Raw genomic sequence first — 18,357 nt, 5'->3', positions numbered from 1 at the left:
AACCAAAAAAGATTAACTTGACAGAGCCAGTACAGCCATTTTGTTACAAAACATCTTTGGTATTAAATACCAAGATGCCTCTGAGTGGACGCAGGCTGCAGCGGGCGACGATTGTTTGAATTTTTTGGTTGTCATTTCAAGGACAAAGTTTAGACGACGAGAGGGGAAACTGCCTTGCCATGTGTGCTTCCCCCGTCCTGCCTTACATCGCTTAAGTGCTAATGCTTTTCTCTACCACATCTCAGAGCCCTTTCCAGACTCTTAGCACTCACACTCTTACCGCGGCTAATGGAGTTGATGTCTCTCAGGGGACGGGTTGTTCATGCTTTCACTCAAAGCAGCTCATAAAAATGACTTCACGGATGCTATGAGGGGTCACCATTTATTGTATCAGTGAGACTGGCACACGCACTTGTTGCAACCGTTGTCTTCAATAACACCCATATTGAGACCTGGGCTCTGTCTGGTGCTTACCTCATGAATTAGTATGATTGCCAGGTGAATAAAACCATGTAAAATAAGTCTTACAAAGCTCTTTTGCTGTGGGGCCCATTCTCTCCTGTCTCCTGTCTAGCCTGCTGCTCAATATCACTAATGCTACACATACAAAAGCTCATATTTGAAACCTAGACTGCTGGTAGCACAAATAAATGAGTTAAGGACCGTCAGTGTGGCAAATCACCGGAATAAAATAAATACGCAATGAAGACGGGGAACAGTTTCAGTTAGTTTCTGAGGAGATCAAGTTCTGTCGCACTGAAGATGCTGTTAACAGGCTAAGTACCTGTTACACATGTTAACATGCCCATAGGTCTTCCCATAGTGGACTTGTATGCTTCTCACCGTCCCCCCCAAGATTAGATTCACTTAACGATCCGTCATTCACCGACTGCTGTGATGCATACTACACAGGGCTTCAGTGGAAAAGGAGCTGAGACACCTCCATGCCTAAATCCAGACATTCAGTTGCATGAAGACATAAATCACATACAGAGTTGTCCACACCGGGTCCCCTGCACAGGCAGCAGTGGGTATCGAGGCAGCTGGCTGGGTCACAGCTGGGACACTCTTCCAGAAAAGGCTGTAGAGAGAAGGGGTCACAGCAACACACTTTAGAGCACAGCGATGAGCACAGGGTACCCATGCAGAGTTGACATCCGTCTCCCATGGCAACCAAACAGTCCTCAAGCTGACAGAACAGGCAGCCCAGCATAAAAGATGCACACAGGTCTAGAAGAAAAGTAAGAAGAAAATGAGTCAGCATAAAAGCCTGGTTTTGTGCCAGGCTTGAAAGGAAGCACACATGAGCCTGATGATCAGCATTCTAGAGTCTCTGATCACCTAACGCTGATGTGTTAAGAGCAGGAGCAGACATCCCTGGGCTACGGGAAAGGGGGGAGGGGTCCCCACAGACTTTTTATTTTTATGTTTTATTTAAAATGATCACTCTTGTAATTGGATGTAGGCTACCACACAATCAACGCGAAGAAGTTAGAATTAGATCGGACCTCACCATCACCAGCCACCTGGTGGTTGTAAGCTGCGATTGTCTTCAGGCTGTGTTGGGTTTTCGAGTCAGAGGAGCAGGAGTGCAGTTCCTGGCACTGGTGATGAAACCTGTAGGACTTGCATGTGGGCCACATTGCAGCTTGAGGCCATGTGGATGCAGACAACTGCATGCAGACAGGAAGGTTACCATGGACACCAACCTTCCCATGCTCCTGTACAGCCCAGACAGGCAGCCTCTGCTCTACTGGAGGTTCTGTGCTCTGAAAAACTAAATCTGATAATGAAAAAATAAATAATGAAATAAAAATGCACAGACACACACACACACACACACATCTTTACTAGCTCCAGAATATTGGCCAGATGGGATGAGAACACGCTGTTCTAAATTGTTTCTGACTTACCCAAAGGAAGAGATTTTGAAGTGGTCTGAGGATGAATTAGGCAGTTTTCCATGCCAGAGGCATTGTCATTTGGAGAGAGCTTGCTGTCTCCGGGGCCAACTCCGTCACACTCCCTTGCTGACGGTCCTGTGAAAGAGAAAGAAAACTATCATATTAAGCTGAAGCCTCAGGAACATTCCCTTAAAAACATTTTTGAATGAAGCACTCCTCCTGTGCTCTTACTGCTGCTCAGTACCGCTGATTCAGAGATGTCTGCAGGTATACCGAGGTCATCTTTCATGAAAGGGGATTTTAATTCACTGAGATGCTTGTCACATCCTTCCAGTAGTTCAGTAGCCATGCTTCCAGACCCTCTCAAGACCACTGGAATATCACGGTGTTGAAATGCAGAGTGTGAACAGAGAAGCGTTGCCAATTCCTGAACATAAGCTGAAAGACTCGAGTACAGGAGCAGAAGGAGAGGAGGTGCTTTTTTTCCGCGGATAAATTACTCCAAAAGTGCAAACACACGTCAATAACGTACTACAAGCAAAGGCTTTAGATGGATTCGTATTCCTATCTTAAGGTCGCAGCCAAAACAACCTTTCATTATTCGGAGAACTTGGCCAAGTAGAAATGCACCAATAAAGCGCTAAATAGCAGATATTAATCTATTATTAATCTGTTCCATTTAGCAAACATATTCACAATAGGTCACATGGATGCAAAGAGGAACACCAATGAATAAAGAGGGTAATAAATCTCAACAGTAAGCGAATAGCCAGTCTTCGTTTATTTCAGCCTTCGCGTTTTTGAGAAAATGCAAAGCACTTTTAAAAAGTCTGCAAAATTCACAAAAGCTTTGTTTTGAAACGAAAAGTCTATTAAAGTCTATTCACGCTTGACATTGTTCATAGGTTCAAAAATTAAACGAGGAAAATATCCTAAATGTATGTATCCTATATTATATCAAAATAGGTATGAACATTTTCAGTAATCAAATACGCGTTTATCATGATTAATGACCAGATTTAAATTAACGTTAATTGCGACTCAGTTTTCTGTTGTGGTCTACTGTTCTAAAATGCAATATCCTATAGAAATTAACGTATCCCTCTGGAAAGGCAAAAGCTAATGAACTCATTTTGGTTTCTGTCTTCAAAAACTGTGAAGTGGAATTCCTATTGTCGTTAATTAAAATAATGAAAAACTAACCTTGAAAAGATGTTTCATATTTTTCTCAAGCGGCCGCTGTTTCCTTTCTTACTGCTAGAGTGAGCTCTTATCTTTTAGCTACAGAAGTTTGCCTTAGCCTACTCCCCGTAATTAAATGCAGGTCTTTTTAAACATTTTGCTCGGGGCGATTTTGTTTGATGTAGAACAACAGAATAAAATCTGAGTAACTATGATTATCAACCTAGGAATAATTTTATTATGTCAGTAATTTGGTAAGTTATGTTACATTTTGGCGGGGGAAAATGATTTGACAAACGTGGGACTTTTATTATGAACAACCAACCTTGACCACCAATGAAAACAGGCACCAAAGTTCTAGCTCGTGCGTTAGCTAGCTGGCTATCTTACCCGCCCTGGTGTGAAATCGCCCTTTTAAACTCCTCAGTAGCTTAATTATCTCTGCATTTCGAACTTAACGTTATATTAAGTTAGGGACCGCTGTCAACAGCCAGTCGTTTAACCATTTAAGCTAGTTAGCGAGCTAGCTGGTCACAAAGAGAGTCAATGGTAAGTTTGTTCGCTAACGCTAAGTTACCTGGCTAACATATCTAGCTGTTAGTGTCCTCCAAATATTACCTGTCTGGCTTGTCAGTAAGTTATACTTTTTAGGCCACTAATTATGTCTATGTAATTACATAGTCTAGAATAACTCGTCGTTTTCTGTTCACTCAGGTAGCAAACTTGGCTATCTTGCTAACTGGCTTGCTGAACTATGTGGATATTTGTTTCCGATGTAAGCGAGACTTAGCTGTCCGGCTAACAGACATTTTAACCTAAAAGTAGTAATCAGTAATAACCAACTAGGATATGGCGCATTCATGATCGTGTTGTCTCTGGCCTGTGCGTTGTCTTAGCTAGCTTGCTAGTTGTTACGCCTTGGAATTAAACCGGCGGCTCCTGCAAGAGAGTTTTCAGGTTTCGTAAGACAGAGAGACGAAACGAGTTCGTTGACTACTTTGTGGATATGTGTTTATTAATGCTACAGTTCGAAATAGGGCTGTGTGAGACAATACAAATCCTCCGCCGTGTGTAATGGTCTTGTCTTTTTCACCAAAGGACAGCGAAATGTCTGATATGGACCAGCCTCCTACTGTGGACAACAGCTGCTTAGAAGAGGAGAATGCACCTCTCTACTGCATTTGTCGAAAACCGGACATCAACTGCTTCATGATGTAAGACTGGTGTACATTAAACATGGATGTAACTTGCATGCCTCTTTACAGATGCACTCCGATATTTGCAGCAGTTTGCATCACTAACTGACAACCATATGCCTGCGCTCTTGTGTGCACAGTGGTTGTGACAACTGTAACGAGTGGTTTCATGGCCGCTGTATAAATGTGACCGAGAAAATGGCCAAAGCTATCAGAGAGTGGTACTGTCAACATTGCCAAGGTGGGTGACCCTTCCCTACCCTCCGTTCATAATTTCAGTCTGAACAATAAGTCAGTAAGTGCTAATTTACCTGCAGGAAATGTTGCATGTGAAATAGTTGTAACCATGAGTGATTTGTCACTGTGTCTCTAAAAGCTCTAGAGAAAAGCTAATATAAGATCCTCTTGTCTCTCAGAAATAGATCCATCCCTTGAGATAAAATACCGGCCTAAGAAGACACGAGAGAAGGAGGCTGAACCGGAGAAGGGGGAAAAACGATCCAGTACTCCAGATTTCACACTTGAGAGGCGCCGTGGATCTAAAGTAAGTTTCCCAAACCTTAATGTTAAGCCTCCTGCATGCTTGTGCTGACCTGTTTTAATTCCTAACAAGGCTATTTCTCTGGCCTGTTCCCTAAATGTTTTTGCTTTATAAGTAAATTATTGAAGTAGTTATAAATCCAGGTAACAGCACCACAGAGAAAGAGGGCAAATAAGATGATATTTTACTGTTGTGGTGTAATGTTAGGTGAAGAGGTCTGCACGTATGTGTGGCGAGTGTGAACCGTGCCGGCGCACCGAGGACTGTGCTCAGTGTGACTTCTGCAAGGACATGAAAAAATTTGGGGGCCCAAACAAAATCCGTCAGAAATGTCGACTGCGTCAGTGTGTAGTTCGCGCGCGGGTAATCACCTCAGTTACACCTAGTGAGTCACTTACGTTAGATAGCTGTTTCTGTCAGCCAGTGATTTTCAGTTTAACGTGATCTCTGCAGAAAATGTTGCGTGTCCGAGATGCGGAGCTTTCCCTGCGTGAGAGGAGGGAGATGTCGTACAGAGACCGACGATACTTGGACGATTACGATGAGAATGAGATGGAGCTGTACCAGCACTACACGGATGCGAACATGGTATCACAGCTTAAACTTGTCGTGCTCAGGTGCAAGTGCTAAGCTTTATTTGCGTCTCACCCGTCAGTGCGCCAGTGACAGTCTACAGCTGGTTGGCTCTTCATTCTGTTTCATTTATGTCTGACCTAAGCTCACGGTTTTCCGTGCTTCTCTAGCCATGGGGCAGCGAAGACGAGGACGGCCCAGTTTACAGCCCAGCCCGGCGCAAAAAAGCCATAAAAGTCAAGCATGTTAAGCGGCGAGAAAAGAAGTTTGACAGAAAGGTATGTAAAAGCCGAGCCACGTCCCGCAGGGGACTGATTTAAAGCTGACCGATGCAGTCCCAGGAGTGACCGGTCCTGGCGTCCCACAGAAGGAATCCCGCCGTCACAGGCAGAAGCAGAAGCACAAAGAGCGCATGCGACACGGCGACCGGGCCGATGCCCACCACGGCAGCGATGTGCGCCAGTGCTTGGGTCCCAACTGCATCGACGCGGCACGCCCAAACTCCAAATACTGCTCCGAGGACTGTGGAATGAAACTTGCTGCCAAGTTCGTTCACACTGTCTTCTGATATATGTTTCTGCAAGTCGATCTGGATAAGTGCCTCAGCCAAATACTGTAAATGTATTCAGTCCTTGTAAATAATGGAAGAACTCTGCTGACTTGTTTTGTTAGTTTGCTAATTTATTTAGGTAGTCTTGACTCTACTAAAACTTTTTTGGGGGAGGTGAAGCAGTTTTAGATTTCAGAATACACCATCCCTGATCAGGGCTCTGTTTTTTTTTTACTTTTTATCTTTTTAATAATTAAAACAATTTACTCAAAGGAAGAAAAAATATTGGAATAATTTAAATGGTAGGACTAACAAGGTAATGTTTGGTCGATCTGATGTCTTTGTGGGGATTAAATGACCGTATTGTCGAATTTAGTCTTTTTACGCATGAGCAATTGACCCAGACTTAGTCAATTAAAAACACAGACAAGATCAGGTCTCCCCTAAAATGTACCTACCTGAACCTAATCCAAGACTTGAGCTCCACGAACAAAAGGAAATGGAAGTGGGGTTTTTTTTGTTTTTGTTTTGTTTTTTTGTATGTGCATTGCAGTCGGATCTATGAGATCCTGCCCCAGCGGATCCAGCAGTGGCAGCAGAGCCCGTGCGTGGCCGAGGAACTAGGCAGGAAGCAGCTGGAGCGAATCCGGCGGGAGCAGCAGGCGGCACGCCTGCGCCTGGCAGAGATGGAGCGCCGCTTCCACGAGCTGGAGGGCATCATCGCCAAGGCCAAGCAGCAGGTGGTGCAGCAGGACGAGGAGGTAAGGGCCGCCTACCCAGCTCCACACGAGCGCCCTGCTGTGAGCTGCCACTGCCACACTCCTTTTTTTTTTTTTTTTTTGTGTGTGTGTTCCCTCTGCAGGTGAACGAAACAGAAAGTGAAGACACGGATCTGCAGATCTTCTGCGTGTCCTGCAGTCACCCGATTAACCCCAAGGTGGCGCTCAGACACATGGAAAGGTGTTATGCTAAGGTGAGCTTTTGTTTGCAGGCGTCGTTATTAAAAGTGTTCTGTGTCGTGTAACATGCCTCATCTACTTTCTTTTTGTTTCTCTCCCTTTTCCCACACTTTTTAAATTTTATGGGCAGTATGAGAGCCAGACATCTTTTGGTTCCGTTTTTCCAACACGAATAGAAGGGTGAGAGGATCTCTTAAATTTAAACAAGCATGTTTAATTTACTTGTACGCATTCATTCATTGTTATTAATTTTCCTCTAATTATTTACACAATTGTATTCCCAGGGCAACAAGACTCTTCTGCGATGTGTATAACCCCCAGAGTAAAACTTATTGTAAGAGGCTTCAAGTCTTGTGTCCAGAACACTCTAGAGACCCCAAGGTGAGAAACTCTTCCCCATAAACTTAAACACCGGCTTCGTTACTTTTTTTTTTTTTTTTTTTTTTTTTTAAAGAATCTAAACAATTGACATGGTGAGTAAGCCTGCTGTTTTCTCTCTTGTTCTCACGCTGCAGGTTCCGGTAGACGAGGTGTGTGGGTGTCCTCTAGTGCGGAACGTCTTTGAGCCGACAGGAGAGTTCTGCAGGGTGGCCAAGCGCAAATGCAACAGGCACTATTGCTGGGAGAAGCTCCGCCGGGCCGAGGTCGATCTGGAGCGCGTCCGAGTGGTGCGTCACATGGGCATGTTTGTGTTAAAGCAGATGTTTACCTGTTTTTTTGAGCTACTGCTGTTCTTCAGGGATCGGTCTAGATTAAATTTGGCTTCTGGACGACCACAGTATTGAAGATTTGAGCACTTTTCCTACACTTGTATGCCTAATTTCAGTTCTTTTCTGATCAGCTCAAAGTTTCGGGTCCTGCAGAACTAGACTGACAGTGTTTTAGACTTTAAAACTAAACTTTTAAAATTCATACTGGTTTCTTCCTGTCTGTTTTTCTGTAACAGTGGTACAAGCTGGATGAGTTGTTTGAACAGGAGCGCAATGTAAGGACAGCGATGACGAACAGAGCAGGACTGCTGGCCCTCATGTTGCACCAGACCATTCAGCACGATCCACTGACCACAGACCTGCGAACCAACAAGGACAGATAGCCATGCCTCCCAACAAGGACAGACGGCCACAGCCATTCCCTCCTCCCTCCCGGCAAGGACAGTTAGCAATCCCTCCCTCCCCACCTCCCAAGAAGGACAGACATCCTCTCTACTGGTTTCTGTATTGTAAATATTTGCAGACATCTGTTGGCTTTGTGCAGTGTTTTGTTAACGTCTTTGTCTAAAATTGGGCAGATTTGATTTTACTAAAAATTTTTTTTTTTGCAATTTGTAGATCTCATTATTCACCTTATTGGACCAGATTATTATCTTTTATTGTTTCAATATAGTAAGTAATTTAAACAAACGACAGAGGGTAGATGAACTAATGAAAGTAATAATAATAGAACAGTCTTGTAATGGTACCATCATGGTTACCTCTGGTCGCAGTCCTGATGTTTTGTAGGTGCATGACTGGAACCCTAAACCAGGTGTACCCTCCTTCGGGTATTGCAGATTCTCGGTTCCTCCCCTGCAGCTCTCGCCTCCTCCAGAACGAAGCATTGCTTTCCTTTCCTCTGATGGCGTCTGTTGGGGAGTTGGGAAGGATCCTAGCCCAGCTCGGCTTCCTGTGGCGCAGCCTTGCCTCTGCTTCCTGGATGACCTCCTCAATCCTCCACTTGCCCGTTCTCGCTTGAATCGCTGCTCCAGCCACCTTCAGAGCACTCGGTTTTCTGTACTGTACCACTTGTCTCACTCATTTTACCTTACATTTTTCCTCCAAGGACCCACTGTACCAGTTTTTTGTGCCCCTGAAGCCTGGAAATGATCCTGTGCTGTCTGTGAGGTCCTCTATATATGCCCTGAATGGTAGATTTGATTCTTGGCTGTGCACAGCAGGGTTAGGGAGCTATTGAGGCTACGGAGAAAATTACGACTGAGACTCCATGGCTCCCAGCTTTTGAGCCACAGTATCTTCTGGTAATTAAACACAAAGGATAGGTTTTAAACAGAATAGTCTTAAACAAAAATGATTATGGTGTTGTACTCCACCTCCGCATAATTGAAATCGTAATCCTGTACACTTGGACAGTGGGAGGATTGCTATGGTTAATGATGATCTTTCACTTAACCCAATACTGCATTATTTCTGTAAAGTCTTTTTAATAGTTGGTTCTAAATGTTTCAGGTTTTGCTACAGTTATTTCTATATGCTAAATGCCTGACTCAGATCAGTCTTGCGTCAATTAAAACAATTTGAAGATCTGCCCCATGGTACAGAATTATTAGAAGCTAATTCTGGATTGGGCCTCGGATTATGGATATGTTTCTCTTGATGCTGCTGAATTTCAGTGCAGCTTTTTAAAACTACCATCACACATGTTTTAATGCACAGACTTGAAAACACTCAGTTTTAGCAATTTATTGTTCTTACTTTAGAGACATGCTGTATATACAAATAACATTTGTATTCATTTTTTACATATGTATCCATTTGGACAGATTTATTAACAAAACTGCAAAAGCTGAGATCTAAAGTAACAGAAAGGCATGGATGACCAGAAATGTCCTACCTTTAAACTTAATTTCAGTAAGTTTGTTTGTTTTTTTAGATATTAAAGGAGCACTCATTTTTACTACCAAAAAGTACCAAACAATATTTATGGAAGTAATTCTTTTTACTTTTCTTTTCAATAAAGTGCAGCTGACATGTGATTAATAATTTAAGTCTTCAAATGAACCAGTTTATGCTCAATAGAGTGGGTCCCCTAGATAGAGGCAGCTATTAAGTGCAAAGTCATTCCTTGCAATGAAAATTAACTTAATCACAAAAATGAATGCATTTCAGGCCTGCCACAAAATGGCCTGTGAACATCATTTCAGTGATCTTCTCGTTAGCTGAGGAGAAATTATTAATGAGGACATGGCAGCTGATATCACTCTGTCATGCTGATTAGAAGAGCAGACTGGTTGCTTTAAAAGGGTGGTAGTGGTTGAAGTTTTCTTTTGTTAATCATGGTTACCTCTAGGGAAGTACAGTACAGTACAGTGCAGTGCTTGCTGAGGAATAGCATAAGGCAGGTGTGAGTGCATCTGCATGCACAGTGCTTGGTGTCAAGAAGGCCAGCAAAGAAACTACTTCTCTCCAAGAAAAACATCAAGGACAGACTGACATTCTGCAGGAAGCATAGGGATTGGACTGCAGAGGCCTGGGGTGAAGTTATTTTCTCTGATGAAGCCCCCTTTAGACTGGGACATCTGGACAAATGATTGTCTGGAGAAGAGGTGAATGCTACCATGAGTCCTACATCATGCCAACAGTGAGGCATCTTGAGACAATTGATGTGTGGGGTTGCTTCTCATCCAAGGGAGTGTGTTTGAGCAAACCTTTTTGCCCAAGAACACTGCCAGGAATATGGAATGGCATCAAAACATCCTCCAAGAGCAACTTGGTGATGAACAATGCTTTTTCCAGCATGATGGCACACCGTCACAATGCAAAAGTGATAACCAAGCAGCTCCGTGACCAAAACATTGAAGTGATGGGTCCATGGCTAGGAAACTCCCTGGATCTCAAGCCCATTGAGAACCTGTGGTGAATCCTCATAAAAGAGGGTGGATAAACAAAAACACAGAAACTGATCAACTCCAAGGACTGATTAGGCAAGAATGGGCTGTCATCAGTCAAGAAACTGATATTCAGCATTGCACAAGTCTTAAAGAAGGGTCACCACTGTAAATATTATCTTTGCTTAAACTGGATGTATTTGTCAATAAAAAGTTACTTATGAAATGCTTATTGTACTTCACTATACCATATGAACATCTGACACGGGGATCTTAACCCCCCCCACCCCAAAAAAAAACACACCAAAAAACCGAGGCTGTAAACTGTGAGAACCAAAATGTCTGTCTCAACATTTGGCCATGACTGTAGGGGTCAGTATATTGGATGTTTCATAATGTGAAGAATCCGGGGGGGACATTTCTCCTTGAATTATGCTCGAACAAGTTTGTAAATTATATCCTAGGTATAACATGGTCCCTGTCTTTGCTATACATTTTGGTAACGTTCACGTTTTGTAGTGACAACTTTAAACATATCTCTCTTCTGATTATCTTTTGTTTCTGTTCTGGCACGGGTGCCACAGGTGTTGTCATTGTGCTGCATGTGTTTACTATTTTAGAGGTTAATTCCATTCTTGTGTAAATAGCTGTGTCTTTTTAGAGCACCTATGATTGTCCAAAGGTTTCTACCAAACATTCTTGGTATATTTAAAAAATGTTGCGGACAAGGTAGGATTGTGCGGTCTACTCTCGTTTAGCTTAGTTGACTGCTCATTTAGAAAGTGGTCCGTTTTCTTCCTCTTTGAGATACAGCTAACGAGCCTGATTTCCATAAAAGAAAATCGATTATAATGTTCAACGAATAAATTATTTTAATGATTGTGTCGACGGATATACGACTGAGTTTGAGAACCGCTCGCACAGAAACACCTTTCTTTGGAGACTCAGGTTGTCAGATTCGCACTGAAATTTAAGAACCTACCTAAACAGAAAACCACGAGATCGGATATTGTGGCAACCTCAGAATGTAGATCCTAGACAACACACCAAACCAAAGTGTGCGAGTCGTGTGTCAGTACAGGGAGAATCGATAATATCGAGACGTGCGGTTGTCCCGTTCAGTGACGTAGCCTCGCTACGTCACCTGGTTCTTCCTCCGAGTTCAACGACAGTTTCCGTTTCCTGCCTATAAAGTAAGTATTTCTGAGTTATTGGTTATAATTTACGAAAGGCGAAGTCAAGCCAAACATAAGCGGGGGGAACCGTGATCTCGCAAATATAAGGCGTCGCGCCGGAATGCAAAGAGGTACTTCTCAGAACTTCTCAGGTTGTCGGTTGCTGCCTCATACGTTGGGCTAACAGTGCTATCTTAGCCTAGCCTAGCCTAGCCTAGCCTATCTTAGCTTAGCGGCTGGCTAGTCATACGCCTACTGGATAACATGGATCCAGTTAGCTAGTTAGCCGTTTTTCTGGCCATCTGCACATCTGCCCATCGTTAGCTAACGTTAGCAGGCTACATTGGTGATGTTAACTCACAAACATTTTGCATAGCTAGTTAACCTGCCCAGTTTTGTTGCAGTCATTTAGAGTTACGTTATTGGACCTAGCTAACCCACTGCAGTCAAGTTACAAAACAGTTCAACGTAGTAATAAATTACAGCTATTATAGCTATAGCTAGGTACCTACAACTTGAGTGAACTTGATGACTGTTAATTTTCTGTTAACGTTTCTTAAACGTTCAGCATTAGCTAGTAACAGTATTGATGAATACAAGCTCGAGAGGAGCTAAGAAGCATCATTGCATATTGTCAGTTTGAATTTTCGTGTTCAAGAAGTTCTAGGAAAGGAATTAAGGTGCAACAACTTCACACATGGAGAAAGAGGAAGGGGATGTTGAAACAACTCCTGAATCGCCGAGCATTGGGGAAGAACCTGTCAACCCCGAGGACAGGACGGACCACTCCGACAGCACAGAAACAGCGAATACTGCCGGAGACGACTATGGTGAGCGTGCCTTTAGTGAAACTGGAAATGAGCCTGTGACCAGGCTGGTGGAGCCTTCCGTGGACTGGTTGGAGCCTCTCGAGGAGGATTATGATGAAGATGACGATGACCAGAGCTGGGACCTGGACGGCAGCAGGGAAGCTGAATTGGACGGTCTGGCCAGGGACAGTGAGAGGAGTCACAGAGGAAGAGGCAGAGGTGCTGTGGGGTGCGTTAACACTTGCTGTACGTAGACACACTGGTTCAGGACTTAGAACGGTCCGGTTGCCATCGGCTATACAGGCACGTGCACGCTGTTAATAATAGTTGTTTAACAAAGGAAAAGGCCGATACAAGGCAAACTGTTTTTTAGGAGAAAGAGGAGACGACGTCAGTTTGCCTCAGATGAAGGCTGGGAGGACTGCCCTGCTCTGGGAGAGGGCTGGAAACGCAAGGTGGTGTTTCGTCGTTCTGGCATGAGCGTCGGACAGAGTGACGCCTACTACATGAGGCATGTCTGCTGAGCTTGGTCTGTGTTCAAAATGTTAGCGTGGTGTTTTCCCCGTGTGTCCGTCGTCTGTTTGTGTGTGGCTCTGTGTGCTGATCTCACCCAGACGTGTGTCTTTGCAGCCCTAAAGGTGAAAGGCTGAGGAGCAAGATTGAGCTGCTCAGGTTCATTAGGAACACTGTAGATCTTACAAACTTTGACTTCAAACTGGGGAAGTTTGTTGATGGTGAAATACCAAGGAGAGGTCCAAAGGTGAGGTGGCTCACGAGCTGGTGATGTATCGTGTCTGTTAAGCATGTGGGATACGTGTAAAGTTGGATCCAACAGTTTGAATGTAGCCATCTGGTGGTCTTTGCCTTACTAAGAGCAAGTTCCTCACCCTGTAGAGGAAGAAGCTGGGCCACTCTTCCCCAGCCGACGGCAGCTTCTCCTCCGAGTCCAGCTTTCACAACGAGGCCGCCGATGCTGGGGACAGGACGTACAGCCCCGGGCCTCTGTTCAGCCTGAATCCATCCTCCAGCCAAAACGAGCTCAGTGCCGGCCTCCCGAGCCCGGGCCCATCTCATCGGGATCCCAGCCATACCCGTGTGAGCCCATCCACAATCCCTAACAGGCACACCATCCCTTCTGAAGGAGGCCTGCTGTCTGGGACCTCCAAGGTGCCAGCTAGTTCAGAGGCCGACCCTCTGTATATCCCTCCCACAGCTGTCCTCGGGTATGTGTATGCCTCATGACTTCCTGTACGTGCTTTTGTCTTATTTGATTTTGTTTCTTTTGTGTCGGTTTTGGTACGATGGCAGTACTGGACATTCTCTGTTTGCGTTCTTTTTGTTTAGCATCTGCGTAAGGTGTAGAAACTCGTTTACAGGCGTGGAAGGACAGACCAGCTGTGAGAAATGCAGTAATGCATGCAATGCCAGTAAGTGATGGAGCAAAAAGTCCATTGTTAATTCTAATTGATTTATTTGATAAATAATTTTGTTTTCTTTTTAGCTGGGAAAATGAAGTAGAATCCATTATTGGCTAGGTAACTAGGTAACAGCTCTACCTGCTTTTGGTACCAGGTACCAAGCCTTCTCACTTATGGAAGCATAATTGATCAGAAAGCTGCACTGTTGCACCAGCTAATGTTCTCTGCGACGCGGCTGACGTAACGCACGATGAACTGTAATGACCGTTCTCTCTGACCAGTCGGTAGTCGGCAGTGATTTCATGTCACCTTTTGGGATTACCTTTAGCTCACTCGGAAGCCCAACTGAGGTGATGCCAAAAACAAAAAAAGTACCAGGTGCTATCACAACTTTTCCTGATAGAGAATCAAAAAAGGCCAGTAGAGTTGAGCCGGTACCGTTTGCGGGAAAAGGGCCAATAGCGTCATTTCGTGCTTGTTTAATGTTTATAACATTTTGTTTTGTCCCCTTTTGTTTAGCTAAAGATAACCGCAATATTGTCTTTAGAAAGGTGAGTAATGGGGGGTTTGTACCTTACGATCGATTTTAGAGAAGCATAAATTGCCATAACTGCCATAATAAGTTGGAGTTGACTCCGCCTCCTTTTTGGCCTAGTGGCTTCCCTGTGGGTTTTGCCGAGCCTGCCAGGTGACTGAGGACTGTGGCGCGTGTGCGAGCTGCAGACACAGCAAGCAGAACCCGGACTCCCGGCGACCCGTTAGGTGCCGCAGGCGGAAGTGCTTGTGCCCTTCTCTCAAGGTACGGCGAGAGAACAGAGGGGACGCAGTAGTGATCACACCGTCATATTTATGGATCTGCCTCTCTTGGTGCCTGAGCTTGGAATTATGTCTCGTTAATTACCTTATGGAGCCTAATGTATCTCTTTTAGAGAAGATCTGATGACGTGCCTTCTGTGACACAGTTCGGTTCAGCAGTGCATGTAAGTGTTGCTTTTCTAGTAGTACTCCACTGATATCTTGACGTCATGCGTGTTCTGCTTTTCGTAACGACAGTGCTGCCTTACAGACCTTTGTATGTCATCTATGTGAAACAAGCCCTTTTTCTCTTTCTCTTCAGAGACCAGAACGGCGCTTGTCAGAAAGATTAGTAGCTATTAACACCATTTCCAAGGTATGAAAAATATCCCCAATTCCTTAACTTTTAGAATGTTCTGATTTAAGGGTTAGTTCACGGGTCTTCTTAGTTCATCTATATTTCCTAAATTCTGTATTGACTTTTAGAAATCTGTGCCAGACTTTAAGGAATCCCAGGTAATGCTTACGAATAACTGAACCGATCCTATATAAAATGAGAGCTGTGAATTGAAATAGACACTGTATTCGTCATCCAATGGGACCTTTTTTCCACAGTACAGCGATTCAGATGACCAGTCGCCCTTCGACGACGGCAATGGCAACAAGGTAGGACTCTGCCTACACGTTTACTTGGAGTGTCTTTGGGCCACGTGCTGAAGGAGGGCTCTCGAGGATGAAAACGTGTCCAGGCTACAGGTCTCTGACCCAGTCAGCCGGGCCGACGTTAGAGTACGGTGGCAGTGCCGGGAGTGCTGGACTCCAACTTCAAAGTGACTATAAACTGCAGAGCAGTCAGTTAGGTGCAGGTCTCCTCTGACCGTGTGTGTGGGTGTGTGTGTGGGTGTGGGTGTGGGTGTGCGCACGCAGAGCTTACTGAAGAAGAGCCGCCGGTCGTGTGGCAGGTGTAAAGGCTGCGTGTCCAAGGCAGACTGTGGCGTCTGTGAGTCCTGCGTGGACAAGCCCAAGTTTGGCGGCAGCAATAAGAAGAGACAGAACTGCCGTCGTCGCCAGTGCAAAAGAGAAGCCCGAGTAGGACTCCTAGAAGCCTGTCACCTTACTAATCATCTCCCAGCGTTTCATCTTAAGAATAACGTTAATGGTGTTGATGTGGATATTGGCGGTGTGTTTCAATACAGAGGCTTCATAAATGTCGGGTCATATTTGTTTCACTAATACACATCAGTCATGTGAGTGTGTCCAGTGCTACTCCAGTCTGTCTGCTTTCCGAGTCGCGTCACACGCTGTTCCCTACTCCGTAGGCCTGGACGACACTCAGCAGGCCGCGGTTTACGTACAGCCGGAAGAAAATCTCCCGCCGGAGCCGAGACCACTGGGACTTTGAGTTCTCCGACAACGAGGCCGAGCAGGAGAGGAGGACGAAAGAGAGTGCCGTGTGCCACGTGGACCGAGGCAAGCAGGGCAGCTCGCATTACAACGGGCAGGTACGAGAGGACACGGCACCGTCACTTTAAAACGTAAAACGTTATGCAGTGGCGTTTTTTTATTCAGTGGTGATGCGCGTGAGATTTTATTCATTTTTTTACTGCTCCAGCCCAACCTGTCTTATGAAGCTGCCCAGAGTCACAGACCAAGCAGCACCAATCCAGCAAGAATTCAGGTTCAAGAACCCTCACACACACACAACTCCACAAATACAGACCCACACCACTGCAGGGTGTTCAGAGACCCGTCCAGCTGTCCACGTTGGTCTGCTTTGATCAGGCAGCACTGACTGTGCTCATGTTCCCCTATTTCCTTGAAGACGAGCCCCCAGGCGGACTTGGACGCGGTCGCAAGAAACGGCTTCCAAGCCAGACGAGACAAAACAAAAAGTCTTTCTGCCATTGTGAGTTGTGCATGTTTAGTGTAAAGTCTCTGAGCACAGGGGAAAACGAAGTACATTTATGGGATACCAGCAGTTCTGCCTTGTCATGTCATTAGTGTGGCATCTCAGGCTTAATATTAGTTTACCATGATGATATAAAAAAAGTAGTAATAATAATAAGTAGTAGTAATACTTTCCTAAGAGTCATTTTCCTACAGTAATTGATGAAATATATAATAGTGGTAACCTGGACAGTAAACAGTCCCATGACATTAATTATTTTAACTTCAAAGCTCTCCGTGTTTATCGGGGTAGGGGGCGGAGCCTGGCGCCAGCGCGCCTCTGCACGCGGAGCGGTCCGAGCGTGAGACGCAGGCCGTGAGCCGCGCTCAGGTGTGGCAGAGGAGAGAGGCTGCGGCGCCGTCTCGCCCCCCCGCCCAACGCCCCGCCGAGGAAGACGAGGGAGAGGAGGACCAGGATGGTCCCATGGTGAGTAGGAGCGTAGTTTGAGGAGCTGGGCTTCACGTTCATGACGGGCGCGTCAGCCATGCTGGGTGGAGTTATGGTGCGTCATTATGTCTGATGAAAAAACAAAAACTAAATATGACCCACGTGTGTGTGTGTGTGTGTGTGTGTGTGTGTGTGTGTACTGTGAATTATTGGCTCATTTAGTATGTAATAGCATATAATTGGATGAATTAGCAGTTAATGTTATTCTTCGGACATATCCATGGCGTCCGTGGCTTAGGTTTGATCGATGTGCGGTGTTGTCTTTCCATACGGTCTCCGCTTTGTTGGGAACATGGATCAATCATGCATTTTCCGTAAACATTTGCTCGTGTTCCGCATGCTTTGGGATTTGTGCTTGCAGATCACCCAGATCTTCAGCCTGGGGGGCAGATCCGGTGGCGTGGACCTGGAGCCTGGTCTGCTGCAGCTGCTGTCAGCCCTGCGTGGCGCCGTGCTGCCCGTGCTCTGGTGCGCAGTCCTGGCCGAGGGCCCCCGCCTGCAGCTCCTGCAGTGCTCCAAGCTGTCTTCCATGGCAGACACGGCCGTGCAGATCGAGCCCGGCTTCTGCTACCACGTCACCGTTCAGGGCCAGCCTCTGCTGCCCACGCACAGGATCTACTACGCCCACCCGACCCGGCTGACTTCGCCTGCGCAGGTCGCCGCCCTGCTGGAGGACCTGGAGAGGTACGCCGTGTGCCGGGGCTTGGAGCGGGAGCTCCCGGCTGGGCCTGGGCCCGTCATACTGGAGCGGGCGGCCACGTGCGATTTCCTTGTGCCACCGGAGGTGAAGTGCTGCACCATGTGTAAAAAGGCGCAGCAGAAACAGTGAGCCAGCAGATTGTGTCTGTCTGGTTTGGGTGGGTGGGTGGGTGGGTGGGTGGGTGGGGGGGTCCATGTCTTACTAGTGCCATCCATCACAGCACAGGCTCATTGTGGTTGGTGTGGAACGGGGTGGAGTTTTCTTACTGCTCTGTACAGGAAGTTCCCCTCACAGCAATACGGTGTCCATTACAGTAGTTTCTATTCTTGTGTGTTTGCTTTTACTGTGGACTCAGAAATACAGGTTTTTGCCCAATGTGTTACAGAGGAAGACTATAAAATGTTTCCAGCACCGTTTGGGTCTGCCAAAGAGCCGCGACGACCAGGGCCCCAGCTCGGCCTGCTTTTGTTCTGTTTGAGTCCTGAGAGAACCGAATGCCCTTGTCTATGCTGTAGATTCTTTACAATACATGAGATGTTTATTTTCATAAAAAAAATTC

The 18,357-nt window shown here is 45.6% G+C and overlaps 3 protein-coding genes across 9 annotated transcripts; 2 read left to right on the top strand and 1 right to left on the bottom strand.

Annotated features, from left to right (window-relative positions):
• Nucleotides 1–79: 79 nt before the first annotated feature.
• On the bottom strand, nucleotides 80–2,240 carry si:dkey-245f22.3 (uncharacterized protein LOC492819 homolog). Its single transcript, XM_035520447.1, has 4 exons — nucleotides 2,136–2,240; nucleotides 1,914–2,039; nucleotides 1,514–1,783; nucleotides 80–1,230 (listed from the first exon to the last, which is right to left on the bottom strand). The coding sequence occupies exons 1-4, from the start codon at nucleotides 2,191–2,193 to the stop codon at nucleotides 917–919; spliced, it is 768 nt and encodes a 255-aa protein (XP_035376340.1). The 5' UTR covers nucleotides 2,194–2,240; the 3' UTR covers nucleotides 80–916.
• Nucleotides 2,241–3,423: 1,183 nt separating this feature from the next.
• cxxc1b (CXXC finger protein 1b) lies at nucleotides 3,424–9,661 on the top strand. 2 transcript variants are annotated; one of them, XM_027025195.2, is made up of 14 exons: nucleotides 3,424–3,635; nucleotides 4,185–4,300; nucleotides 4,423–4,523; nucleotides 4,699–4,826; nucleotides 5,031–5,186; nucleotides 5,277–5,411; nucleotides 5,567–5,674; nucleotides 5,767–5,942; nucleotides 6,500–6,707; nucleotides 6,809–6,919; nucleotides 7,036–7,085; nucleotides 7,190–7,286; nucleotides 7,421–7,573; nucleotides 7,852–9,661. In XM_027025195.2, exons 1-14 carry the CDS (start codon nucleotides 3,633–3,635, stop codon nucleotides 7,996–7,998), a joined length of 1,689 nt encoding a protein of 562 aa, XP_026880996.2. In that variant the 5' UTR covers nucleotides 3,424–3,632; the 3' UTR covers nucleotides 7,999–9,661. The 2 variants fall into 2 exon arrangements, with proteins under 2 accessions (XP_026880996.2, XP_035376515.1); XM_035520622.1 differs by having other exon boundaries at nucleotides 5,764–5,942.
• A 1,964-nt stretch (nucleotides 9,662–11,625) lies between these two features.
• Nucleotides 11,626–17,929, top strand: mbd1b (methyl-CpG binding domain protein 1b). Of its 6 annotated transcripts, none has more exons than XM_027025035.2 (18): nucleotides 11,626–11,699; nucleotides 12,343–12,719; nucleotides 12,864–13,001; nucleotides 13,121–13,250; nucleotides 13,385–13,713; nucleotides 13,835–13,917; nucleotides 14,428–14,459; nucleotides 14,564–14,707; nucleotides 14,838–14,888; nucleotides 15,026–15,079; nucleotides 15,190–15,219; nucleotides 15,319–15,369; nucleotides 15,631–15,792; nucleotides 16,023–16,205; nucleotides 16,316–16,381; nucleotides 16,526–16,609; nucleotides 16,904–17,077; nucleotides 17,460–17,929. In XM_027025035.2, the coding sequence occupies exons 2-18, from the start codon at nucleotides 12,379–12,381 to the stop codon at nucleotides 17,925–17,927; spliced, it is 2,520 nt and encodes an 839-aa protein (XP_026880836.2). In that variant the 5' UTR covers nucleotides 11,626–11,699; nucleotides 12,343–12,378; the 3' UTR covers nucleotides 17,928–17,929. The 6 variants fall into 6 exon arrangements, with proteins under 6 accessions (XP_026880836.2, XP_026880818.2, XP_026880827.2 ...); XM_027025017.2 differs by having other exon boundaries at nucleotides 11,656–11,699; nucleotides 12,340–12,719; XM_027025026.2 differs by lacking the exon at nucleotides 11,626–11,699 and adding an exon at nucleotides 11,706–11,812.
• The last annotated feature ends 428 nt before the right edge of the window (nucleotides 17,930–18,357 follow it).

The sequence above is a fragment of the Electrophorus electricus genome, chromosome 20 (assembly GCF_013358815.1).
Source record: "Electrophorus electricus isolate fEleEle1 chromosome 20, fEleEle1.pri, whole genome shotgun sequence".
Lineage (NCBI taxonomy): Eukaryota > Metazoa > Chordata > Actinopteri > Gymnotiformes > Gymnotidae > Electrophorus > Electrophorus electricus.
Note: the sequence above shows the minus strand (reverse complement) of the source record. Positions and strands in the feature narration are given on the sequence as shown.